The sequence below is a fragment of the Ochotona curzoniae genome, unplaced genomic scaffold (genome assembly GCF_017591425.1).
Source record: "Ochotona curzoniae isolate NIBS_2020 unplaced genomic scaffold, NIBS_Ocur_1.0 contig_2688, whole genome shotgun sequence".
In the NCBI taxonomy this organism is placed as follows: Eukaryota; Metazoa; Chordata; class Mammalia; order Lagomorpha; family Ochotonidae; genus Ochotona; species Ochotona curzoniae.
Genome location: NW_024465553.1, coordinates 7,891,175 through 7,917,734, shown reverse-complemented (window position 1 = coordinate 7,917,734; position 26,560 = coordinate 7,891,175). Strand labels below are relative to the sequence as shown.

Sequence of the window (26,560 nt, the reverse complement as noted above, 5' to 3'; positions counted from 1 at the left end):
GAGGGGACGGAATCTTGTTTTATCAAAGGGGCTGTATGAGTGCACCAAAGGGAGGTTCTGGGAGGTTCTGTTGCTGTGGGCTTTCAAGGTCTAGCAGTTGTGGAGGGGGACACGTGGTGATCTTGGTCATGGCCAGAAATGGACTGACTTTAGGATGACCCAGGCCCCATGCCAATAGGACTTAAAGGGCCATGTGTGACTGAGGGCGGCAACCAATGGACGCCTAGCTTCTGGCTCACGGTGGCACAGGGCCTGCCATGCAGAACCTCTGCAGCATGGGTCTTATCAGAACTACAAGTCTAGGTAAATATTGACTTTCATCGACAGGTTTCTGTTACATTAATTAAGAGTCTGTTTTGTTGGAGGGGATGGGAGGGAAGTTGCTGAGGCAGCACTTGGCAGCGTGGCCTTTACCTCGTGTTAAGCACTGTGACTTCCTTAGGATGTGCCTTACTCTACACCCGGAAAGTCGTCGGGGCAGGGACCTGACTGTGCCAGAGCCGAGTCCCCACAGAGTGCCGGAGGGTCATCTGCGTGCATTGTCATGGGGTAGCTGCATTTCTCAGCAGAATAATTCTGTTGCTCACAGTGGATTGCTTTATGTGAACTCTATCCATTCCTTCCCATGATGAATCTAAGTCAGGTACTCAAACAGTGAAAAGGGAGAAGCTTAGAGATCTGATGTTAGAACTAGTTTTTAAAATATCTGCAGCCGAACTTAGAGACGCAAAAGGCCTCGTGGATTTGCTCTGCAGCTCTGTGCACTTAGCCTGTGCCCAGTGGAGAAGCTCTCTCCCTCTGCATGGGGATCGGGCCGAGTATGGAAGCTCTCAGCAGGTCTCCCTCCACACAGGGTCTTCATCCCACCTTGGGGGTCTCATGAGGTTGGGGCACTTTTCATCTGAAACTGAGTGTCAGGGTAGTTGTGACACAATCTGGGTGGCTTGAACCGCAGATACGCCCTTGCTTTCCATTGTGGAGGCCCAAAGTCTGTGTGTCGGCAGGGCTGGTTCCAGCAGAGGGCTTGCTCCTTGGCTTGTGGATGGCCACCTGCCTGCTGTATCCCACATGGTCTCCCTCTGTGCCTGAATACATTTTCATCTCTTCTAATAAAGACACGAGTCGCATTGGATTCAAGCCCCTCACCTGGCCTTTTAGCTCAGTCATCTGATTAAAGTCTCTGTCTCCAAATATATCCATGTTTGCAGATTCTGGGGAGAGCAGTTGAACTTGAACACGTGAATTGGGAGGGAATACTGTCCAGCCCATGGCAGAAGGTAACAGAGTCAAAAAAGTTGGAAATTTGGGCCAATGTCATTGTTCAACAGGCTAATCCTGCACCCTGTGGTGCCAGCATCCCGTATGGACACTGGTTTGTGTCCTGGCTGCTGCATTTCTGATCCAGCTCTCTGCTTATGGCCTGGGAAAGCAGCTGCAGATGGCCCAAGTCGTTGGGATTCTGTCCCCATGTGGGAAATCAGGAGGAAACTCCTGGTTCCCAGCTTTGGATCAGCTTAGCTCTGGCCATTGTGACTGTTTGGGAATGAACCAGTGGATGAAAGAATCAGGACAGGCCAGGCCGCAACAGCAGCCAGTTCACATTAGAGCCAGGACTAGGGGCTGGCTGGTCTGGGCTAGGCTGCAGCACCCACTAGTATGAGCTTGAATTGGGTGCAGACTGGGCCAAACCGTGTCACAGTACCCATTAATCAATGTCGAGATGAGGTAGGCCATGCCAGACTGAACTGTAGAATTCACCAGAACATGGGAGACTCAGGGGGCGTGGTGTGAGCCTGATAGAGGGCAGTGAGGGCTTTCCTGCTGGGTTACTGCTCCCACTGGTGAGCATGAGAACTGAAACTAGGGACAGACCAGGCTGGGCAGGGGAACATCTGTTGATCTACGTGTGAACTGGATTGGGGGACAGCCAGGCTAGGCTAACTGATGGTACCCATTGGTGCATGCATAAGTCAGAGTAGGTACAGACTGGTTGGACTTTGCTGCAATATCAGCTAGCAAGTGCTGAGACTGGAAGCAAATCCTGTCAAGATAGACTGAAGAGCCACCTGGAGAGGGCAAGATCTGGGGATGTGATTGAACCCAGTAGGGTAGCTGTGGGCACCTCTCCTGTTGAGCTATACTCCCACAGGTGAGCATAAAAACCAAGGCTGGTGGAGGGTCTGGCTAGATAGGCAGTGGCATCTGCTGGCACAAGAGTAAACTGGATAGTGGGGTTGGTTGCTCATGACCAAGACAAGCAAAGTGTCACAGACTCATAGAGAAGGCTTGACCAGGGGATGTGCCTTGGATGCGTCAAAGGACAACAGAGAAAACAAGGTAGTGTAACAAAGTGTGGGATTTAATAATAGCATATGAATAGTAGGGAGAGTGGTGCAAGGTCTAATATGGGAACTCCTTGTGCTCGTTTCATGAATTTGCTGTGACCCCAAAGTTATCATTAAAGTTCATTTTTTTTTAAATAAACACAATCATATGTGCCTTATTAGTGTTTCTTCTATGGAACAGATCTATTCTACCTGCATTTTCTGAAGGCAACATAGGCCCTAGGATCTGGGCCAGCTCCCAGAGCAGTCCTGCCTAGAAAAGGGGCCCTTGGTCCTGCAGGTGGTTTAAAGGCAAAAAGCACTCGACATCTTTCATTTGGCTTACACACTGGTTTCTCTGCTAACCTGTTACAGGCACTCCACTCATGCTGTGTACCAAAGCTATTTATTGCCCAAAGAACATGCTTCATTTGACAGAGTACATTCTGTGACCATTCTAAGTTCATTTTGGGGTCATAGGAGAAAAAATAGGCTCCATCACAGAAAGCAGCTGGAGCATTGGTAGTTCTCCAAGTAGAATGCCAACCCAGTTCCAGCAGGGAGCCATGTTAGTCCAACTCTGGCCCGTGGCAGGAGTGAGCGCTCAGAAGAGCTTTCCACGTGAGTACTACATAGCAGAGTGACACTGTCTGCCCTGGAGCTGAAAGCAGACACCCAACTCTCTAGTCCAGCCAAGACCAATGGGAACCATGTATGTCATGGTTGGACTTTGGAAGTATCCTATTTTCCAATGAAAGTTGATTGCTCCTTCAGGGGAAAATGTGCTGTTTTCCAAACAGCAATTTACTTTCAGCCCTAGGCAGGATTCAGCTGGGGTTTTTAAGAGACTCTGAAGTACTAGGAACACCTAGCTGCTTCAGGATTTCCTTAACCAAGCCTGAGTCCCCCAGACCAACTCCTACCCTGGACTCCACTCTGCCTTTCTGCCCATTGCCATGGTGGACTTGGTGCTGTGCAGCACTGGTGGGCTTGCATCTGTCCAGTGGGGGAATGACCCAAACGAGGGATGGTATCGGAAATGAAGAAACAGCACTTGACTTGCTACCACTGTAGAGATGGGGGTGACCAGGAGGCCAACTGGGTGAGTCTTCAGCCCCACCAGTTTCTGAGGCCACATTCCTTTCTGTTCTGGAGAATTTTCCAGAGGGTTCTTTCTCTTAGATAACAATTTTCTGAGCATCCTTCTAGCCAAATTTGATACTTTACAGAATCCATCTCTTTTTAAAAAGTAGTTCATGATTGATACACACAGAGAATTAGCGTCACCTAAGGATCCTACTGATGAACTGTCACCATTACATCCCTGTGTGTTGTCTTGCCTTCCTCTTCGTCCGTCACCTACCCCGGACTAGGGGACCACCACCATGCACTATGTGGTTATCCTGGCCCTCTCTGGTCTTTGGAAATGTGTACTCTTAACACACAAGAATGTAGCCCTGAGCAACATATTCTCCCATTTTGGGCTTTGAAGTTGACAAAAGAAGCAACATACAGAACATAGTCAACAGTGACTTTCCTCTTAGCCCCAGTATGAGGTTCCTAAGATTCATCTATGATGTATGTGGCCATCTTTTGTCTTGCTCTCAGATAGTATGGGATTGTGTGACTATTGGACAATTTCCTTATTGGATTTCCTGAGCTGGGGTGTTTTTTCCCCAGGTTGGGTCCGTAACGATCAACACCATGTTTAGTGATCTAGGTGGAGGTCTCCATGGTATAATGAATGAGCGCAGTAGGCTGCCATGATGGGGACCTGCACCCCGGCTCCCTGGAGAGAATACAGAGTGCTGGGCCCTGTCCCAGCGCTCCTGACTCAGAATCTGCATGGAGCCAGGACACTGCATTTTTTTATGTTTCCAGCTGCTGCTGGCTGGGAACCCACTTGGTAAAACATTGCCCGGGTCAGCCTCAAGGACTGGGATGACTAGGCTATGTTGTGCACTGTTCCACATTATAAGACAGTGGCCACTATTGCCTGTGTGGTTGTAATCATTTATTTTCTCAGGATGATAGGCAACCACATTGTCGCCAACCCGGGTATTATTCATCTCCTCTCTCTGTCTTCAGTATGACCGAAATAGAATGGAAAAGAAAATCTTGCATGCTAGACAAGGATGCTTTACATCCTTGATGTAAAGATGGAAACTTTACATGGCTTGGACATACTTTCTGGAGATTAGTAAGCAGAAAAATTGACTAATAGTTTTTTTTTTTTTTTAGGAAAAGTAAACCATAAATATAATCCCTATAAATTTAGCAGAGCCTGTTTTTGCCAGAATCAGGAAGGGTGCCAGCTGGTGCAATCACCTAGGTTCATTTCAAGTCACCATAACCAACTGGGAAGCCTGTAGCGAGATAGCTGAAGCCATCAGCAGAGTTATCTTTGTTCTTTTATCAGAGTGCAGATCGTTGCGCAGTCAGCAGCTGCTTCACTTTGAGAAGATACAAACTCAAAGGAGATGTGCCTGACGTTTCACAGGAGTGTGACAGATCCCGCGATTGCTATGGTTTTAATGTGTCTTTCCCTCCCCTGTCAAAGGTCATGTGTTGGAAACCTAACGCCTCATGTCACAGGACTGAGAAGCGGGACTGTTAGAGCTGTGGCCTCATGAAGGGCATAATGTCATATCACAAGAATGAGTTTTTAGAGAAGTAGATTTGGCCTCCTGGTAGCTTTCTTGCCCTTCTGTCTTTTGCCATGGGATAACCTAGCACAAAGAACCTCGCCAGCCGGAGCCTCAGGTCTTGTACCTTCCCATTCACGGAGCAGTAAGAAATGACTCAGTTATGGAGAGATCGTCTTGCCTTTGACGTCCCATCAGAGCAGCACAAAACAGGCTGAGACACTGATCATGGATGGAGATACCATGTGCCAGAACATGAAGTAAAGATGGGAAGCAGGTTTGTTTGTGTGGGAAATGGCACAAGTACTTCAATCCCAGGACTGCAGACCGGAGCATGGCGGAACATGTGTCAGCTTTCCCCAGGCGGTCTGGACTTCAGACTCCAGCTCCACTGGCCAAGCTCTGCTGTGATGACTGGCACATGTGGCTTAGTCTTTCCTGAATCTCCATTTTCTCATGTTTGCATTTGAATCCCTCCTGTTTCCCTGGCGGAACTCCTGAGGTTTGCCAAGGAAAAGCTCCCAGCTCCTGGAAGGGCTCTGCTATAGTTTATCCCCAGTGTGATGGTGTGGAGCCGGTGGGACCATCAACAGGCACTTGGGTCGGAATGACCCTCCCCATCCCCCATGAAGGGATGAATTTCCTCTCACGAGAGTGGGTGAGTTCTCACCTACGTGGGACAGAGTTAGTGACCCTGAGTGCAGAGTGTTGGAAAGCAAGCCTGCTCCTTGTCTCCTGGTCTCTTTCCCTTATACCTAACTGGCTCTTCCACTTTCTACCATGGACTGAAGCAGCAGGAGGCATTCTCCAAATGCTGTCACCAGTCTGGAACCTCCCAGCCTCCCACCCCTAGAGCAAGATGTACCTCTTTTCTTCCTGATTTAGTCAATCTCAAGTATTCTGTTATAGCAACAGAAAAGGGACGGGGACAGGCACTCCCTAAGTGTCATGTGGCTGCCGTATGTGAGCCGGGGGAGAGGGGACTTCCTTCAGGGGTGATAGAAATGTCTGTTGTGGAGACGGCTGTCTATCGCCTAGAATATTCTAAACAGTATTGAATTGTGCCTCTGAATAATGAATCACATGATGTGCAAATTATTATCTCCAAAAAGTTGATTTTAAGACAAAAAGAAAGGGTGAAGAGGGAAGTTAAGGAATTTGTCAAGTGGCAGAGCTAGCAAGCACGGGAGCTAGGATTAGAAGCAGGCACGTTGAGTTCAGAGTCTGTATATCTGGGTTTCTGTCTCCCTTTTGTCTGCCCGCGAGGCCCCTACTGCTCCACTTGGCCTTTCCAGCTCAACTCTGCTCTGCAGGCAGCCTTCACAGTCCCTCACCTGGGGAGCCTGCTCTCCTAAAACAGTTCCCTTTGAACAGTGGGGGTTGAGTTACCTGCTCAACTCCCAGTGTCACCATGGATAATTCCAGAAAAGCAAGATTGGGTTCTTTCCACCCTATACCCATATCCCCAGTGTCTTGCCTGTGTCAGGCACCACGTGGGTGTGTTAAGTCCTGCTGTGACTGACATCAGGAGGCACAGGCTGCATCTTCCCACAAAACACCTGCATCAAAGGAGACTCGCGTGGGCCGTGACCCCTTTGTGGGATGTTTCGGTACAGCATCGGGTCTGATGAGCTTGACTGATGGGCTCTTCACGCTGATGAGGCCTCTGAGGCCTCCGTCTCCACACACAGGTCAAGGGGCTTTGCTTTCTTTTCTGTGATTGCAATTGAGCCTTCACCCCAGGCGGCTGTCTTATCAAGCCTGTGTGTTTGATAAGCTGAGTGGGTAGGGAAGAGTGAGTGGGTGTGATTGGAGAAAAACTGTTAGTGCCTCTAGAAAAACATGCAAGTTTATGTCCGAGCAGCAAGGGTTCAGCACCATTTCCCTGAAACACTTCTGAACTCTTCTTAATGTTTAACCACCCATCTCTCCTTCCTTCCTAGTTTACAGAACATAGAGCCTTAGTCGATTCATCAGAGGCCAACTAAAATTGGACATGGGTGGGAATTTTAAGAAAAACTTGGCCTTAAGAAAAATCCAAAGTTTATGAGGTGATGTTTGTAAACACACATGTGTACACACACAATGACAAGTGTTATCAGCTGCTAAAGTGATTTACATGATACTCTCACTTAATCCTCCTGCGAGCATGTGGAAGAATGAAATTTAAAAATAAGCTTCTCATGATGCAATGTAATAAAAAAATAATAATAATAAAAAAATAAGCTTATTTTGGTGGAAAAAAAAAAGAGGCCCCTGAAATCCATGCTTTGTGTTGGCATAACATGCATTTATCACAGATGTGTGGAAGGCCCCACGTGCTTTTGTCTTGTGTCCCCTGCTGCCGATGGTGACCCTGATCTTCAGCCCCCTTTGTGGGCAGTGGGATTATGGGCGTTCCACTTTCTCTACTTTTCTGCCTTTGCTGATTTCCCTACAGCGAGTGTGTGTTACCCTGGGTTCCAGGGAGTAAGTGTGATTATGAACAAACCTTGTGAAAGGCAAGCCACAGGAAGCAGCTACTGCTGACACTTTCCCAGCTGTTGGGGCTGCTCCGGGGCACTTGAGATAGTGGGTGTGGTCCCACTCCTTAAGGCTAGCTAGCTAGGGCACCTGCAGCTTACTCCGCCCCACCTGCAAGTCACCAGGGAACCCAGCCTGCTGCCTCATGGGGGGGAGGTCACTCCTCCACACCCACTCCTAGGTCTTTGTAATAAAAACAGAGACCTGCCCTGAATCCCCTCGCCTTGGGACTCATTTGTAAAAACAAAGAATGGAGTGGGTTGCATGAAGGAAAACTACCCTTGACGACTTCTTGGCAAAGGAAAGTGGAAATGTCCTCCTTGGGCCTCCTTTAGCTGCCCTGGCAAGAGGGCTGTCCCCTCACCCCCACCCAGAGCCAAGGGAAGGGAGCTGCCGGGGTTCCCTGCATGGTGCAAGGCTTCAGGGCTAATGCAGGGTGCTTGGAATGCCTGTTCCAGATTTCCAAAATGTCATGATATTGAGATTCCATTGTTGGGTGTTTGGTGGTCACTGCCCCCCGCCGTCAGGCCTTCCTCCCACACAGGGGGTGACTTTTGTGGATCCCCAGATGGGCACAAGGGAGAAGTTGACCTGTAATGTCGCCGGAGGATGTGGCCTCCACTAGCAAGGCTGGGCCTGAGCAGGGTCTGGCCTTGAGCGCACAGGTCAGGGGCACTTGGCATGATTTTCAGCTTTAAGTCATGCTGTAGCTGCTTCTAGAAAATTTTCCATGTTTTAATTTGTCTCCTATTTATTTGAGAGGCAGAGAGACAAAGAGAGCTGCTGTCCACTAACTGATCCTCCCACATGCCTGCAATAAGTGAGGCACACCCAGGCTGAAGCCAGGAACCATGAACTCAATTTGGCATAACCCAGGGTGACAGGGACCCAAGTACTTGAGCCGTTATCTGCTGCCTCCCAGGGTATGCATCAAGAGGAAGCTAGAGGGACCAGCATGGTGGCATAGTCAGTTAATCCTCCATCGGCAGCTCTTGCATCCCATATGGGCACTGGTTCATGTCCTGACTGCTCCACTTCTGATCCAGCCCGCTGCTTGTGGCCTGGGAGAGCAGCAAACAGCCCAAAGTCTTGGGCCCTGCACCCATGTGGGAGACCCAGAAGAAGTTCCTGGATCATTTTGGAAGTGAACCAGCAGATAGACGATCTCTCTCTATCTCCCCTGCCCTCCTCTGTAACTCTGGCTTTTAAGTAAAATACATACATCTTTTAAAATAATAATAATAAAGAAAAATTAGAGTCAGGAGTGGAGCTGGGACTTCAGGCACCTTGGTATGAGATGTGGCCATCCCAAGCAGCAAGCAGTTTGACATGAGGGCAAAAGTCGTCCCTTCAGGTTTTATTTCTGACTGCCTGTAAGGACCTGGCATTGCCTGTGGAGTGTAAAAGGAGCTTTTGGGCAAACAGGCACTGCTGTCTCCTCCTATGGGCATGCGTATGCAGCAGGCAGCCTAAGTAAGAGCTAGAGCTGAGCCAGGGCTGGGGTATAAGGTATTAAAAAGAATACATTCTTGGGCCTGGTATGCAGTAGCCTAGCGGCTAAAGCCCTTGTCTTGAATGTGCCGGCATCCCACACGGAAGCCAGTTCTAATCTTGGCAACCCCGTTTTCCATCCAGTTCCATGCTGTGGCCTGGGAAAGCAGTCAAGGACGGCCCAAAGCCTTGGGACTCTGCACCTGTGTGAGAGACCCGGAAGAGGCTCTGGGCTCCTGAACTTGGATTGGCGCAGCTCCAGCAGTTGAGACCACTTGGGGAGTGAGTCAATGGACAGAAAATTTTCCTCTCTGTCTCTCCTCCTCTCTGTATATCTGACTTTGCAATAAAAATAAATACATATTTAAAGAAGAAGAAAAAAAAATTCTTCAAAGTGCCTGAACCGGGGCTAGAAGCACCACAGCACATCTCAGGCCAGCTGCTATCCTGTCATGCCATCTGCAAGACACTCTCCCATGGCCTGGCGGGTCAAAGGCATAGCAGCTGTGCTGTGCTCTGCCGAGCAGATGGATCCAGAAAGCGAAAGAGGTGACCAAGGCCAGGGTGATCTGTGAGTCATGGAGAGTGACCAGGATGTGGCTGAGAACAGACGAACTGGCACAAGAATGGCAGAATACCCTTTGGTGTGCAAGCTTCATGCCTCCAGCCTGCTGTCCCCTCATTCCCTAATCTACTGTGGAGGTCTCCCCTTATCCCACCCTTGGCCACTTCCAGAGGGGAACAGGCCACTGGGACCAGGTGGCTGCCGATTAAAGCAGGGCTTCTGGGGGCTGGGCATCTGAGACAGTGGGCAAATAAATCCTAAAGTCAAGTGAGAGGGGGCTCCTTTACAGAGGGTCTAACAGGCTGACACCTGTAGCAGGAATAAAAGCTAATTAACTTGGAGTAGGAGGATTTCTTAAAATTTTAGCTAAACCTGAACTGCTCAAGGTTTTACTGAGAATAACACCGTCAGTCCAGGGAGCAGTCACTGTCACGGACACAGCCCACGCTCTGTGTGTTAAGCAGGTTCCTTACTCCAACGTCACCGAGAACCCTGAACTCTGGGGACGAGGGCTGCTCAGCCCCTTGTCTTCGATGGCCGGCTGCAATGGACATAGAATGCGTCTCCAAGGTGGACACATGGAGAGAAAGAGGGGTGCTCCATTCCCCTCGCTGAACAGACTGTATCCACTGGCCCCGTCCATTTGGGAGCGGTGAAAGGACACCCCCACCACCCCCCATTAGGTTTTTCAAATTCCAGGGGAATTTCATGAGCGTCTACGAAGTGCCTTTCTCTGGCTGAATGGGGTGGCAAAAGAGAAAAGCAAAACCAAAATAGGGTTGCTAATGGTAAGCTAGACCCTGAAGGCAGGACCTGTAGCTAGCTGATGACTTTTTCTAGCTTTGTGCTCATTGAAGCAGAGCCATAACCAACGCACAGGAAAGGTGGCCAGACTCTCCCTGCCCGGCCGCCTGGTCTCCTCTCCCCTCGCGCCGGGCCCCCAGCTGCTGCACTGCACTTGTTTCCTGCTTGGAGATGCGGTCGGCCCTGAACTAGCAGCCTTCTTCTTTTTAGTTTCTCTGCCCTGTGGCCACCATTCCTACTTTTGTTTAGAAATGACACATTGGGCGCAGTGAGCGGAAGACTGTTGGTGATGAGGCTCTTGCTCAAAATGGAGGGGATAAAGCGACTTGTAGAAAAACGTGAACCTTGTAATTGACTCCCAGCTGTGTGTTGATCACATTAGAACCGCCAGCGTCAGAATTCATTTTCGGCTCAGTGGTGTATCTGGGTAGTAATGAGCTACTTAGCTACACAACTGTGCTGTTAAGAAGCCCGGAACTCTGTCTAATGACAGGGTGGTTCCAGCCAGAGTCTGGTTGAGCTGTTAGCGTGAAGACAGGGTCCGTTCTGCCTCGACGCAGTTGCCATCCCTGTCCACTGTGGAGTCAGATATTCTAGCCACTCCTTGGCCTAGGGCAGCCTCTCTGACCTGACCAGTAAAGATCATTTCCCAGCTTCCTGGCGTCTATAACAGGTGGTTAACTGTGATGTATAAAAATCCTGACATTCAAAACCATTCTTGACTTTTTCTTTACAGATTTTTATTCCATGCTACTCTGTTCCAAAAATCGCTGTCTTGTTATTTTTTTGTTTATACGAGTGATAATAAGTGCTCACAGTAAAGAAAATTCAACAATTCTGAAAGAGAGCAAGTGAAAAAATCCCATGCAAATATAGAATGACTGCTGTGAAGAGCTTCCTGTGGCCCCACCCAGGTTCTGCAGACATACGTAAAGCAGGCTCACCGGGTTAATATTTTCCCCAATGAGTTGCTTTAATTCCAGGTGATACAGACTTTGGGGAAGACCGGAGAACTGACTGCCTCAGCTGGGTCTGCTTGCTATTCACAGCCAAGAAGAGCTGGGGCAACACCAAGGAGATGCTGAGCTGCTGCAACCAGGCAGTGGTTGGCTTTTCCTTTTTTTTTTAAATATTCTTCAGAATTATTAGTAATTTTTTAAAGTAGTGATCATTCTTTTTTTTTAAAGATTCATTTATTTTTATTGCAAAGTTAGATATATATAGAGAGAGGAGGAGAGACAGAGAGGAAGATCTTCTGTCACTCCCCAAGCGGCCACAACGGCTAGAGCTGAACCGATCCGAAGGCAAGAGCCAGGAACTCTTCCAGGTCTCCCACACGGGTGCAGGGTCCCAAAGCCTTGGCACCCATATGAGATCCCAGCGTGTGCAAGGCGAGGACTTTAACCACTATGCTATCGTGCCGGGCCCTAGGGTTCTGTAATTGTTAATTAGGTCTAGTTGATTGCTCATGCTACGCAAGTCTTCTGTGGCCTTGCCGATCTGCCTGCTTCTTAGGCCCTTGATGAGGGATGCCTTGCTCTAGTGGTGTTTACCTCATGTCTTTGGAAGGTCTATTATTCAGTACATGAACATTTAGATCTTTTTAGCATTTTTAATGTGTTTTTTTTAGGAGAGATGAAACTGGAAAATCTTTAATTTGGCATTCAGATGTTGTAGGATGTATTTTCATTTTATTATTATTATGATTTCATTTTATGACACAGTTTCATAGGTTCTGGGATTCCCCTGACCCCTTCTCAAGCCCTCCCCCTATATTGAATTCCTCCATATTGTTGCATTAGTACAGATCATAACCAGTCATGATTCCTTCATTGCGGGCATGGACCATGCAGAGAGTCCAGCATCTCATTGTCCAGATAATTTCAACAGTTTCATTGGGAAGCCATCTCCAGGCTGAAAGTAGAGCTGGCAGAGTATCATCCCCTCCAGTGAAAAGCCACTACACAACTTCAACAACAATTTACAACATCGTGAAGTTGGTCGACATGGTATTGACTGACCAGTTTGTTAGAATATGCAAGTTCTTAACCGCATCCTGTGACTACTTCATTGACAACTCGATTTTAATTTATATACAATTGGCTGCTATACACCTCAAAATAATTATAGGGTACTATTCAGCTGTTTCGTGTCTATTTTCATTTTTATATTTAGGAGCTTATAGTATTCAAGTGTGATTTCTACTGAACTACGCCAATTTTAGGATAGTCCAAACAGGCTTATAACTCTTAACAAGTCATATGTTAAGAACTGGGGAGCAGAACAGTTTTAGGAGGGGTATGCAGAGAAATCTTCAATTCCTTAGTGAGGAGTAACTTTGTCTTACCTAGTAAGTTATATGGGAGTCCAAGCTGACTATTTCTTATCTGTTCTAAGCTTTCCTTATTGGTCTCTGTCTATCTGATTTTTTTTTTTTTTTTTTTTTTTTTTGTGGCTCCGGAGCGACCCTGATGGTCATTGCAAGAAAGGGTGGGGAGCCAAAGTTGGAAGTAAGTTGGGATCAGAGAAAGCTCCTCTCCTGAATCCCACAGGGAGTTTCCTGTTCTGTTTCTGAAGACTGTTCAGGGCTCCTGTCTGTTGTTCCGATGTCATTAGATCTTGTGAGGAAGGATCTGTGTTTCTTCCATCCCATGTTGGAGACCTGATAGGGAATGGTTGACCTCACAGTTCTCGGTCTACAAAGGCACTCCAATTCCCCGTGGTCTCCTTGGCAGTTGGGATGTAGTCCTTGCTGCCCATACTGATAGTCCTTGGTGAGGATCCGGGAGTCTCCAGGGTTGGGATACAAGCCTCCTCCTGTCCTCCTGCTCCACTCTGGGGTCCCCCCATCCCTACTCTGTGCATATGACCTCCTGCAACAAATAGGGCTGGACCAGGCTGAAGCCAGGAGCCGGGGACGCAATCCAGGTCTCCCTTATCTGTGAACCATCACTTGTTGCCTCCCAGGGTTCCTGTTAGCAGGACATGAACTGGAAGTGGAGCTGGCAGGAGGACACAGGCACACAGGTGGAGCTGCCCCTATAATAGTGACATTTGGTGGAACTCTGCTGCACCATCACAGTCAGAATGCTGACACTGGCCTTATTCTCATTTCGGAAATGACTAGTCTTCGTGTGTGTGTGTGTGTTTTGTTCTGCACAAGTTTGCCACACGTGGAGGTTCCTGGGCACAACTTTCAACTTTTTCCATTCTTTGCTTGGCATGTGGTTTCTATCAGAGGTCAATTCTTCCACTTGGTTATTCCTGGATTTGCATTTTGTTCCACTGATCCGGTGAGCCCTATGATAGGAATAACACCCAGAATGGAACAGTTTCCGTTTTGTTTAACAAATAAGCTTGCTCTCCATCCTCCTCCTTTCCCCTGGCCATTTTCAAAACCATCCTTGCTTATTTCATGTACAATTTTCCTGATGAGTTTTAGAATCATTTGGCTAAGTTCCAGAGACAATCTCTGGATTTTGATTGGGGTTGCCTTCTATTTAGAGACTCATTTGGGGAGAAATGACATCCTGGCCAAACTGAGCTCTTCCACCAGGAACACAGTGCATCCATTATGGATTTCTTTTCAAAGTAGACCTTTGCAGAAACAGGTAATCTCTGCCAGTGAGTGTCGCACGGTTCTCGTCACACTGACTCACAGCGTTGGTAGACGACAAGGAGGGAAGGAGCGAATCTTTTTGGGGTAATTTGTCAAACTCCAAATCTGAGGATTGTTTATTTTATTTTTTATTTTTAAAGATTTATTTATTTTTATTGCAAAGTAAGATATATATATGAGGAGAGAGACAGAGAGGAAGATCTTCCGTGCAATGATTCACTCCCCAAGTGACTGCAACGGCCGGTGCTGTGCCGATCTGAAGCCAGGAGCCAAGAACTTCCTCCAGGTCTCCCACACAGGTGCATTGTCCCAAGGCTTTGGGCCGTCCTTGACTGCCTTCCCAGGCTGCAAGCAGGGAGCTAGATGGGAAGTGGAGCTGCCGGGACTAGAACCAGCACCCATATGAGATCCCGGCACGTTCAAGGTGAGGACTTTAGCAGCTAGGCCACCGTGCCAGGCCCGGATTTTTTTTTTTAATTGTAGTAAGATAAACACCAACAAAAAACCCAGCATTTCAGCCATTTTCCTGTAAGCGCACGATCCTCTGGCTTCGAGCTCATTCTCAGCACTGTATATCCCAACACTTCTACTCATTTCTCAGCATCCCAGATGATACCCCTCCACGCGTGCAGCGATAACCACTCCCAGCCCTTCCCCAGCCCCTCTCCTCTGTCCCCCAAGGAGGCTACCTCTTCTGTGAACTACGTGCATGTGGGATCCGGCCCCAGCGCCCCCATGTGTCCAGCTGCTCCCACAGAGCGTGTTTTCAAGGTTCCGCGTCAGGACTGAATCCCAGACTGAGTGACTGTTTACCCAGGGGATGGGCGTGGCTTGCTCCCACCTTAGGTGCTTGTGAACGATGAACACAGGGTCTAGATGAACATCTGAGTGACTGCTTTTGATTGATGAGGGGGTGTGACACTCCCAAATGTGTGTGTGTGTGTCTGTGTGTGTGTGTGTGTGTGTGTGTGTGTGTGTGTGTTTCTAGCATCATGCTGTGTTTTCTTTTTCTGGAGTGGCAGGCTCCAGTGTTCTAAATATTGAACCTAAGGTGCACAGACGTGGTTGTACCCCTGTGACCATCCGGTCAATAGCCATTCCCTTGTTTCTTCGTGGCACCTGCATCTCCCCTCATTTCCATTGAGGCGAGAGAGGAGACAACTGACTCCTCTCATGGATGGACATAATGCCCTGTTGTGCCTCCCCCGCTCTGCAAAACCCAGGCTGTGCTCAATGACCCTGATGTGTTACACACACAGCATGTTGACCTTGATGACAAAGAAGATGTTGGGGAAAGCTGACCTCAAATCTCATTGTTTCTCCCTCAGAAACTTTCTGGTGGGATTAAGAAAGAACTGTTTCTGAGCTTGATTCTAATAATCCATCGGGCCTGCTTATTTATATTAGAAGAGCAGAGGGACAAGCAATAGACAGGCTGACCAAATGAGCTCCCATCCTCTGACTCACTCTACAAATGTTTGCAGCAGCTGGGGTGAGCCTGGAGCTGGAGCTGAGAAATGAGAATGCAAGCCAAGCGCCCCCATGTGGGTGGCAGGAAGCTAACTACTTGAGCCATCACTGCCTTGCAGGGCCTGCCTGCATTGGCAGGTGCCCAGAGCTGGAAGGGATTGAACCCGGCACCCCCAGGTGGGTGTGGGCGTGTTCACTGCTACACTGAATGCCTACTCTGGGTCTGGTTGGTTCAATGTGTATCAGGAAAATACAGCACATACACAATGCCTGCGTTCTGTTCTTGGCGTGATTTTATCTTGCAAACCCCAGCAGATCTAGTGGTGGGGAAACAGGGACTTCAAAAAGTTGTTTGAAGGACTTGAAGAAGGGTCTCAATCTCCAGCTTGGATTTATACCTGTAGAGTTGACTTATTGTGAATTGAATGGAAATGGTTCATTCCCTACAGAGCGTGTCAGCCCTGTGCCACTGTGCCTTCCTTGGAGAGAGCTCAGACTCTGATTTGTCAAATTTAAATCCTGACAGGTGTTCACATGAGGTTTCCAGGTGGTGGTGTATTATCTGAGTGATCACTTACTGTAAAAAGAGAAGAGAAAATTCACTAGAAACAGACAAATGTGTGTTGGTATAAGGTACCTTCTGGGGCCCAGCGCGGTGGCACAGTGGTTACGGCCCAAAGCTTTGGGACCCTGCGCCCGTGTGGGAGACCTGGAGGAGGCTCCTGGCTTCGGACCGGCATAGCATCGACCGTGCGCTCACTTGAGGAGTGAATCATCGGACGGAAGATCTTCCTCTCTGTCTAAAATAAATAAATCTTTAAAAAAAAAAATAAGGTACCTTCTGGTTAGGACCTAGAAGCTATGTCAATGGAGGATCTATTTGGAAATCATTCTCATGCAGTGACTGCTAATCACTGTAAATGCTGCCACTAGAGTTGACACCATAGAGTATATTGCCTGGAGTCAAAATTGTTGCAGATAATTCTCAGAGGAACTTGCTGGACAAGACGAAAGTCTGGCCATTTGTGCTCCTTGTGCCCATGACACCGTAAATGCACCTGCCATACTACCCAGTGTCGAGGCTGAGAAGTTACCCAGGATCAATGATAAGGAAAAAATCTGTAGCAGTTAACATGTTCATGTGCAGAGCTGGCATGTTGCCGCAGCAAGCTACTCCTCCACTTGCAGTGCCAGCATCCCATATGGACATCAGCTCAAGTCCTGTCTGCTCCATTACCCAATCCAGCTCTTTGCTTATGGTTTGGGAGAACAGTGAAGGATGGCCCAAGTCCTTTAGACCCCTCACCCACAGAGGAGCACTGAAAGAAGATCCTGGCTCCTGGCTTTGGATTAGCTCAGCTCCAGCTATTGCAGCCATTTGGGGAGTGAACCAGAGGATCAAAGACTTCTCTCTGTCTCTCCCTCTCTCTCTCTATATATATATAACTCTTTCAACTTAAATATTTTTAAAAATAGATGTCCACGTCCAATATTGGGGTGTCTGAATTTGAGTCCTGGTTCCAGTTCCCAATTCCAGCTCCCTGCTGCAGCAAACCCCAGGGGGCAGCCACAGTGACTCAACTAACCGGGTTGCTGCCACCACATGGGGGACGTGGATAGAGTTCCAGACTTCTCACCCCAACATTGGCATTTGGAAAGTGTACTAATAGTTAGCAGTTTCTTGCTCTCTCCTCCACAAAGTACAAAATCGACATTTTCTGGCCCCAGTCACTGGGAGCCTGCTGTGGGCATGTGGGGAGTTAGCTAACAAGTTGGCACAGCCAAACCAGAGGTGAGTGGCTCTTGGTTTATATCAGGTTCAAAGCCACCAAATTAACCATCACTAAAGCTGCCTGTTCTCTAAACTTCCTGTTCCCTGGGATAAAATATCCTCTTCATGTTCAAGCCGCTTCTATTTATGGTTTCCTTTCACTGGCTGCCAAAAGCATCAACTACAGCATGTACATATATATATAAAATAAAGTTTATTCCTTCATCCAACAAATATTTAACGAGCATGCCAGGCTTGAGCATCCTGCAGACCACTCTCCAGCTCTGCCTTTTTACCACTTAACGTTTTGTTCTGTGGTTGAGAAGTCTTTGGATATATAATTTTTATGACCACTTTATTTAGTCATTTCCCTATTATCTGACATTTAGGTTGCTAAGGATTTTCTTGATTAAAAGTGAAGGCAGGATGAGCATCCTTGTGGAGGATTAGTCACATTCCTCATGATTTGGGGGATGTCTTCTAGAGGGGGAAAAACAACACAAAATGCAGCTATTTTTAAAGCATCTGCCACATGGCTTGGTCCCCAGTGCTTTCCACACAGCTTCTCCCAGTCTTGCTCTCCCCACGCAGCTTTGCAGAATTGCCCTGGCATTGGATGGGACTCTCCTACATGTTTTTCCCCATCCTCAATTATTTCTAGAAAAAAAATAATTGGACTGAAGTCTGCAAGGTGTTTTTTGGACCAACAGTGGCAGAGGGGATTGTTAATGAGACAGCAGAGACAGAGACTCCCTCGACGGGCACACCTTGTGAGGGGCCCACCCTGTGCACATCTGTGAGACGTCAGCGTGGACTGGGCATCAGGTGATGCTAATGAATTAGTGTTCCCTTTATTCGGTGTGGTGATGGCACAGGTAAAGTCTTGTAATGAAGAGTGTGAGCTGGCTAGGACTTACTTTAAGATAATTTAGCAGAGGCCAGTACGTTGGCTTAACTGGCTTATCCTCCCCCTTCAAGTGCCGGCATCCACTATGGGCACTGGTTTGTGTCCCGGCTGCTTTACTTCCGATCCAGCTCTCTGCTTGTAGTCTGGGAAGCAGTAGAGGATGGACCAAAGCCTCGGGACCCTCTACCCATGTGGGAGACCTGGAAGAGGCTCCTGGCTTTGGATAGGCTCAGCTCCCAGCGTTGTGGCTGTTTAGGGAGTGAACCAGCAGATGGAAGACCTCTCTGTGTGTCTCTCCTTCTCTCTGTAAATCTTTCAGGGAAAATAAATAAATCTTTTAAAATAAATAAAATAAGATACTCTAGCAAAGAAGGTGAAAGAGGAGAAGCATGTCCCCAAGATGTGGCTAGTTGCTAAAACCTAAAGGAGAGTTTCTACTCTATTTTTGTCCTCCTCTCTGTTTGGAAAACATGATAATACAAAGCTTGTAACATTTGCTGCCTTGACTGAGTCTTTATAAAGAATGCATAAAAGACTGGGAGCGTGCAGCTCGCTTGTACTCTCTACCCGTACAACATCTGCCTCCTTTTCCCTCCCTCTTTTCCCCATGGTCCCGGTGAGGGGCTCCATGTGCTGGGTTGACTGGGACCGGGCAGTTCCTGCCAGCTCCCTACCAAGCACCCAGGCACACCAGCAAGCCTGGTTTCGCTCCAGAGTCTGCCCCCAAGGTAACAGTCCCGTGTACACAGGTTTAAGGGAACGGATTAAGGGAATGAGACCAAAATAGACTGCAAGCTCCATTGGTTTCTAAACCAATCTTGTGTGCTCAGGGCTTTGAGCAACTCAGCTGCTCCCAGCCTCAGGGTTCGAACAGAAATCTGTCAGCTTCGGGCTTGAAGCACAGGGAACCAATAGTGTGTTGAAAAGCACTGCCTAGGACCAGGAGTTTAGTTTGTGTGCTTATGAAATAAAGGGAGATGAAAAAGAAGAAGAAGAAGAAATAAAAGGAGATGGCAGTGCCTGGGGTATCAGGTTTCCTTGCTGATTTAATTGCATTATTTATTGAAAGACACACAGTATTGGGCCTGGTGGCGTGGCCTAGTGGCTAAAGTTAAAATCATGATTAAAATCAATACTCTGTGTCATTAAACTGAATCCTTGTGACCTCAACCACCTCATTTCCCCTTGTTAAGGGTAGGGATCAAAGATACTAACAAGAAAAAATTCAGCAACACACTTCTTTACAGAGTAAAAAAACATCTAATAAATAAAAACCGACACTGTCAGGAGTTGCCGTGGGCTTTGCTTTTGAAACGAAGCGTAGCTGGGAAGAGATGGTTATGTAATTTTCTCTTTACCACTAAGGGCCCTCACCAAGTGTCAAAAGGGTTGTTTCCTGTCCCTTGATCTTTTTAAACTCAGATCATCACATCCATTGCACACAAGCCAGCTAACTAATGTTAAAGCCAATATCTTCCTCTCATCCATTAGTTACAGGATGTTAATTCCCTACTCAAGTGCAACTTGAATGCTGAGTGGAAAACTAGATGGTCACACAGTACACACCCCAGGTGTTTGGAAAGGTGGCCCCTTGGCTAAAGCTGAGGAACCCAGGACGTCGGAAGCTCTCACTTCTCCAAGTCTGATTCATTCCCTACTGGTCCAGAGGACTGAGAGGCCGCCCCTGGCTGAGCTGCGCCAACAAAGGCAAGCACTGGTGCAGGGCGAGTGGATATAACCAGAGAAGAGGACGAGGAGTACGTCTCTGTGACCTCCAGGAAGGGAAGGACCTGAGTTAGGAGGCAGAACATGAAGATAGAGAATGAGGTTTGATTTGGGTAAGACATTCAATCCAGGGAGGTGTGCCCAGCGCTCACTTCCTACTGGCGTTTGTTCTCAGAGGGAGCCAGGCCCTCTCGGCACTTTGTGCTCTTCATATTTCCTGACTCATTTGCTTGGAAGGAGCTCATGTCTCTCCAGGGGCCGTGAGCTGTCCACCACTGTGCCGCGGTGAGCAGGCTCCCATGTGTCACTACTGCCTCCTGTGTTGCTGATCTTCTTACTGATGACAGAGTCCTGCAGTGTTGGTGTGCGGCAGGGGGAGAGTGAGGAAGCTAAAAACGACCGAGTCAGAGACAGAGCTGGGTGGCATCTTAAGTTTTCTCAAACGATAACACTCAGTGTCTCCCAAAGGACTTTGTCTGAAAGATGAGAACTTTTGAGGCAGATGTCTGCGGATACTGGTGTCTGCTGTAGCAACCCCGTCATGGCTGCTCACCTGAGCCCTTTCCCTTGCCTGCCCGACATCTCTTTGGCTTTTATCCCCAAGTAATCTAAGAATCCTAGTCTAGGCTGCCTTCCCTTCTTAGCACTCCCTGTAGAACCCCATACTTCCTCCTGCACAACCCTTATACCAAGTATAATCATCTCACTGAACTTCAGGATGGCAGGGACCAGATCTGACTTTTCAACAGTTCTCTCACCAACACAAGGATTGTAGAAGAAGTGAATTCTGATAAACACATCTTATCCTTCCCTGTGCACAAACCTTTGTTTATCTCTCTGAACAAGCCTGACTGCTCCAGTTGTGCACTGTGTTGAATATCTAGGAGAGGGCAGGCTGAGATTTGGTCCACAATTTCATCAACCAAGCCGCAGTTTACAGCTGAATCCACCCCAGGACGAGGTACCACTTTCTACTTTTTTCAGTAGCACCAAGCGAGCTGTCAGCAGCTCTGCTCCCTGCAATACTGAGTGTGCTCAGGAGAGAACTCTCTCACTAGGACTGAATAATATTATGGAATTGATTCTTTAGGCTTATTGCCAACCACCAAAGCCAAGACTGGGACCTCCATTTGCATTAAAGACTTCTCTCACTCTCCTCCTCCAATTTTTGTCCCCCGCAGGGTTTGGGATGACAACACCAGCAACAGTAGGAGGGAAAATCTTTCTGATTTTTTATGGCCTCTTTGGATGTGCCAGCACCATCTTGTTCTTCAACCTGTTCCTGGAACGCCTAATCACTGTCATTGCCTACATCATGAAGTCGTGCTACCAGCGGCAGCTGCGGAGGCGAGGGACCCTGCCCCAGGACAGCCTAAAGGACCCAGGCAAATGTAAGGTGGACAGCATGGCTGGCTGGAAGCCCTCCGTGTACTATGTCATGCTGATCCTGTGCACAGCCTCTGTACTCCTTTCCTGCTGTGCCTCGGCTCTGTACACCCCCATGGAGGGCTGGAGCTACTTGGACTCGCTCTACTTCTGCTTTGTAGCTTTCAGCACCATCGGCTTTGGGGATCTGGTGAGCAGCCAGAATGCCCAATATGATAGCCAAGGACTCTACCGCTTCGCCAACTTTGTCTTCATCCTGTTGGGCGTCTGCTGCATCTACTCCTTATTCAATGTCATCTCCATCCTCATCAAACAGTCTGTGAACTGGATCCTGCGGAAACTGGATGGCAGGTGCTTCCAACAGTGCCAAAGGAGACTCTTACGGTCACGGAGGAACGTGGTGATGCCAGGCAACATGCAGAACCGCTGCAACATCTCCATTGACACCGACGGGGTGATGGAGAGTGACACAGATGGGCGGCGACTCTCAGGGGAGATAATCTCAATGAAGGACTTCTTGGCGGCCAACAAGGTGTCAATGGCTGCACTCCAGAACCAGTTGTCTGAAGCAGCCAACGGCTATCCACACCAGGCCAGCATGCAGCCCAGGGAAAGTGAATTCTCAGCGGGGGTGGGAGCCCTAGCAATCATGAACAACAGGTTGGCAGAGACAAGTGGGGACAGGTAGAAATACAACAAGGTCACTGACTGTGGAGGCCCAGGGGAGAAATGAAAGGGAAGGAACAGACTCATTCATGCGCATCAGCTCTGTTCATCAGGGAGTGGTTCCTCAGCCTCCTCCAGCCTCGCTGTACAAATCTGACCTTGGCCCAGGCAGCAGAAGCCACCTGCCAGGGCCATGGGAACCTGATGCCTCAATGCCTTCTCCTTATCTTTATTCTTTAGGTCTAAATTCAGTCTTTTCAAGATGGTCACAAAAGCCACGTAAGATGTGGCATTGTTTCTTTTCTTGCTTCCTCTGGAGGCTCAGCTGCTGGCGGGAGGTAGCAGTTGTTTGATTTCTCTGTTCTCCATCTGGAATTGAAAGCCTAAAGATTCTCATTTTCCACTGGAACTCTAAATACCTGAATTCCCTGTCTCGCCCCACCCTCCCAAAGTTGGGGGCATGGGAACGTTCTTGGCGCTGGACAGCTTTGTCAGTGGTCCTGCTAATGGAGGAAAACCTGTTATAGATGCTTGCTCCTGTTGTGTCTCACCCTTTTCCCTTTGTTAAGACCTAGGCGAAGGCAGCTATGAGACCTCAATGTGGAAAGAAAACTAAATCCAGCTTCAGATCTTTCAGATGTTGCGAGGTAGTGGAGCAGGTCCAGGAGAAGGAGTGGGGGCACTTCGTAGCTGATGGGCACAGCTTGCAGTTTGCTCTCAGCAACTCATTTGTACCAGGGCTTGAGGCGGTTGCAATGGTAGTGACTATTTATCAGTACTGGAAATTTAATAAATCATTGTTTTTATTAACTAAGATTCGACAAGTACTCATTGTAGACAATGGAGGGAAAGCCCCTTATTAAACTGACGTTGGCTGCGCTCGGAGTAAAAGGAAACAGGAAGCAGACCTTCGGGGTGTGAGCGTCACTTGGAAGCCTGGCAGGAGAAGCACTCTAGGCCAGGTCATGGCCTTGGGCTTGTCTTGGCTGATCCAGCTCAGTTCTGTAGCTCAGTTGCATCCCAGGACTGTGACGGGGCCAGTTCTATTGATGTGTAGGGCAGTCAAGCCATCTGAGCTGGAAGCTAAGGCTGTTGACCTCCCTTGTATACGCAATAGAGGGCATCCAGAGGGCATGACAGCAGTACGTGGTGTGCACTGGGGAGCTGGTTTTAAAGATCAAGTGATGTGTCCAGCCCTTTTGGAGAGGATCCCAAGAGACAGCCCTGCTAAGGCACCTGGAGCTCCAATCCTAAGCCTGGTGACCCTGCCACGCTGAGCAGGCAGCAGAAGAAAAGTTTAAAAAGCCACAGCACAATCTCTGTGGTCAGACCAATGATGGATGACAGTTTTCACCACCAAAACCTTGGTCTGAATCCCCATCCAGAGAGTTCCAGGGCTGGAGAGTCTGGACAAGTCTGTCCATTTTTCTGTGCCCAGTCCACTGCCTCCCTGATGTGGAAATACCAGAGTTGGGCCCCCTCACGGAGGTATGGAAAGATCAGAGGAGGTGAGGCCCAGAGGAGGCTGCAGGGGCGCTAGAGACCAGCCAGGCAGTACGTGCTGCTGGCCCACAGCCTGGGCGGGATGAGAGAGGAAGACCTAGGTGCAACTTGGCGACATTTGTTCTTGCACCTGCTCCCCAACTCATTCCATGACGGCTCTTACTTATTAAATGGCATCACTGTTGGTGAAGGTTTTATCCCAGAGCAACCCTAATGCCTTTATCACTGTTCCTGCAGATCTTTGCATATCAGCGTCAGCTGAGGCGATTGAGCCGTTGGGCATAGTACAATATCCCGGAAAGGTTACACCAGTAGCTTGAATCTTGCCAGCATGGTCTGATTTTTTTTAAGGCTCACACATTCATAAATGTAATAGTTTGATCTTCATAACCACAGTATGAAGCAGACGGGACACTTGTCTCCAAACTGCCTTTTTATCGTTTCCAAAGTAAAGGGAGACAGAGTGATTCTGATTTACATGGGAATTAACTGGGATTCAGGCTGACAGCTCAAGGGTAAGTCAATTGATATTGACTATAGTGTTCAAATGGTATTTCTCCCTTTTCCTGATTGATTGATTTGAAAGGCAAGTTTACAGCGAGATCTAACCTCTACGAGTTCACTCTCCAAAAGGTCGCAATAGTGGAAGCTGCGCCGATCTGAAGACATGAGCCAGGAGCTCCTTCAGGGTCTCCCGCATGGGTGCAGGGTCCCAAGGCTTTGGCCATTCTTCACTGCTTTCCCAGGCCACAAGCAGGGAACTGGATGGGAAATGGAACAGTCAGTATGCAAACCAGAAAACCCAGATGGGATAAAAGCACTGCAGTTGAGGCTTATCCTGCCACACCACAGCTCCAGCCCCTTCTTGGTCATTATTAACTGAAATTCGTCTGTGTGGAAAGGTTTTTCCTTTCTTTCCATTGTTTTGAACATGTTGGAGAGATTTCCTCCACATTTCTTGCCATTCATGTTTCCTGGAAACATCTTCTCTTGGTTTCGTCTGAGAACACCTGCTACTCCATGTGTCAAAGATACCTTGGATGGATACAGGATTGATAGGATTTTTACAGAGAAAATGCAGCACTTCAAAGATGCCACACCACAATTCGGATGCTTCTGCTGTGATTTTTGTTTATTTTTTCCCTCTCTGCTCTAGTTATCTTCAAGACTTTCTCATTGTCTTTTGTTTTCTGCAGTTTGAATACGATATTCTTAGCATAAACACGTGTGTGTATGTGTGTGTGTGTACACGCATGCAACACTGAAACAAGAATTACTCCAGGTAAGATTCGCTCATGTATGCTAAAATTAGTGACATAAAAGTTTAAGCAAAGGGCCCACCATTGTGGCACGGTGGCTCAGGCGCTACTTCCAATGCTGGTGTCCTATATCGGAGTGCTAGTTCAATCCTGGCTGCCCAACTTCCCATCCAGCTCCATGCTGAAGCTCTTGGGAAAGCAGGAAAAGATGCCCCCAATACTTGGATCCCTCCTCCCCATGGGAAGGCCCAGATGGAGTTCCTGGCTGCTAGCTTTGGCCTGGCCTCACCTGGCCAGGCCACAATGAGACTATTTAGGGAGTGAAATGGTGGATGGGAGATCTCTTTTTTTCTCTGTCATTCTGCCTTTCCAGAGGAAAATCATGACAGAAAAGATATCAACCAAGTGACCCAAGCTAGCATCACCCTTGGTACTGGCTAAAACATCTGTTGCCTCCTGATATGAGCCATTGACAGACACACCATGTATCGACATCCCTTACAATAACATTGTTTCAGTCTAATTATAAGAAAGCGTTACACCAACCCAGCTGAGAGTCTACTGTTATGGGTTGGCGAACCTCAAGAAGGCACAACAACTTAATGCTACATGGGATGTTGGGTTGGGATCTGGGAGCACAAACAAGGGAAATGTGAAAACTGGAATGAGATCCAATAAGTTTTATAAGGTAGCTAACAGAATTGTGACAAGGTTAAAGTGAGTGTTGATAAGCGTTCCATGGTTATGTAAGAAGTTAGCATGCGGCAAAGTTGGATAAAGCGGAAATGGAACTCTCCATTCTATTTTTACAACTTTATGTAGGTCTAAAATTATCTCCATGTTAAACATTAAAAACATAGAGACCTTGTGAAGAGTGCCCACACAGTCCCACCCTCACTGGAGCTGACACACTGTGTTACCCACCCAACCACCAACAGGTGGTTTAAGAATGTTCTAAAACCACCAGCAGCAGCATCTAGGCACTTGGAAATGCATCTAGTTGTAATTTATCTTGGGACCCAATAGCCCAGGACAGAAGTGAAGAAGGAGACAGAACAGCGAGGGGAGGAGCAAGGTGCAGAGAGCAGGGCAGGGTCTGGCTCCAGCTTCCAGAGTCTGCAGGCAGGACCAGTCTCTGGGCGTGGGGCAGGGGACTGAAGGAGGTGGGATCTCCCAGCCAGGTGGAAGTGAACAGAGAGATGGAACAGGTGGAAGCCAGGACATCCCAGAAGCCGGGCCTGTGGGCCAGAGTTTGAACAGGAAAGAATCCCCAAACCAGGTTTCTCCGCCAAAGGATGCAAGGGAGAGAAAGAGTGGCCAGCCCGGGAGGAGCCAGTGAGAGCGCCCCGGGCCCAGGGCTGGCCGCTGCGATTGTGCTATACGTGGTTCCGAGGCGCCCTCTGCTGGTATGTTTTCAAAGTGCATGCACCTGTCACACGCCCATGGATGGGTACCCCAAGCATCCACCTAGGCCCTTCTTTCCTCCTACTCACAGGACACACACGGACAGTAACCAACAGCAGGTGGAATATGCTCCTATATGTGTCTCTCTACTCTCTCTGTAACCCTACCTTTAAAATCATAAATAAATAACTTTAAAAAAAAAAAGAACTACATCCTGAATTGCAAGGAAATCAAGTTAGGGTTTAACCCACGGGATTTGCCTCATTGAATTATGGCTCATCTCTGGGTTTGTTCTGAAGCACCTTGCAACTTTGGGCAGCCCTAGGGGATGTGGTGGTGATGCAGAAAAGAGGGTTAACAATCATCATTGCTTCCGCTCTGCTCACCTGAGTTTGGTCCCAGGGTGAGAAGAGAGTGGGGGAAATGCTGGTGTTGACATGCATTTTGAAAAAGCTGTTTCCAGTATCAGGATCCCTTACCTCTACTCCATGGGGATGC

General features: G+C 48.2%; 1 protein-coding gene across 1 annotated transcript in view; it reads left to right on the top strand.

The window, feature by feature from the left end:
• KCNK13 (potassium two pore domain channel subfamily K member 13) overlaps window positions 1–23,169 on the top strand; it is a 51,040-nt gene extending 27,871 nt beyond the window's left edge. Inside the window, exon 2 of the mRNA XM_040975172.1 lies at window positions 21,026–23,169. Within this exon, the coding sequence (XP_040831106.1) occupies window positions 21,026–21,918 (893 nt within the window). The 3' untranslated portion in view covers window positions 21,919–23,169. The remainder of the gene's footprint in view (window positions 1–21,025) is intronic.
• The last annotated feature ends 3,391 nt before the right edge of the window (window positions 23,170–26,560 follow it).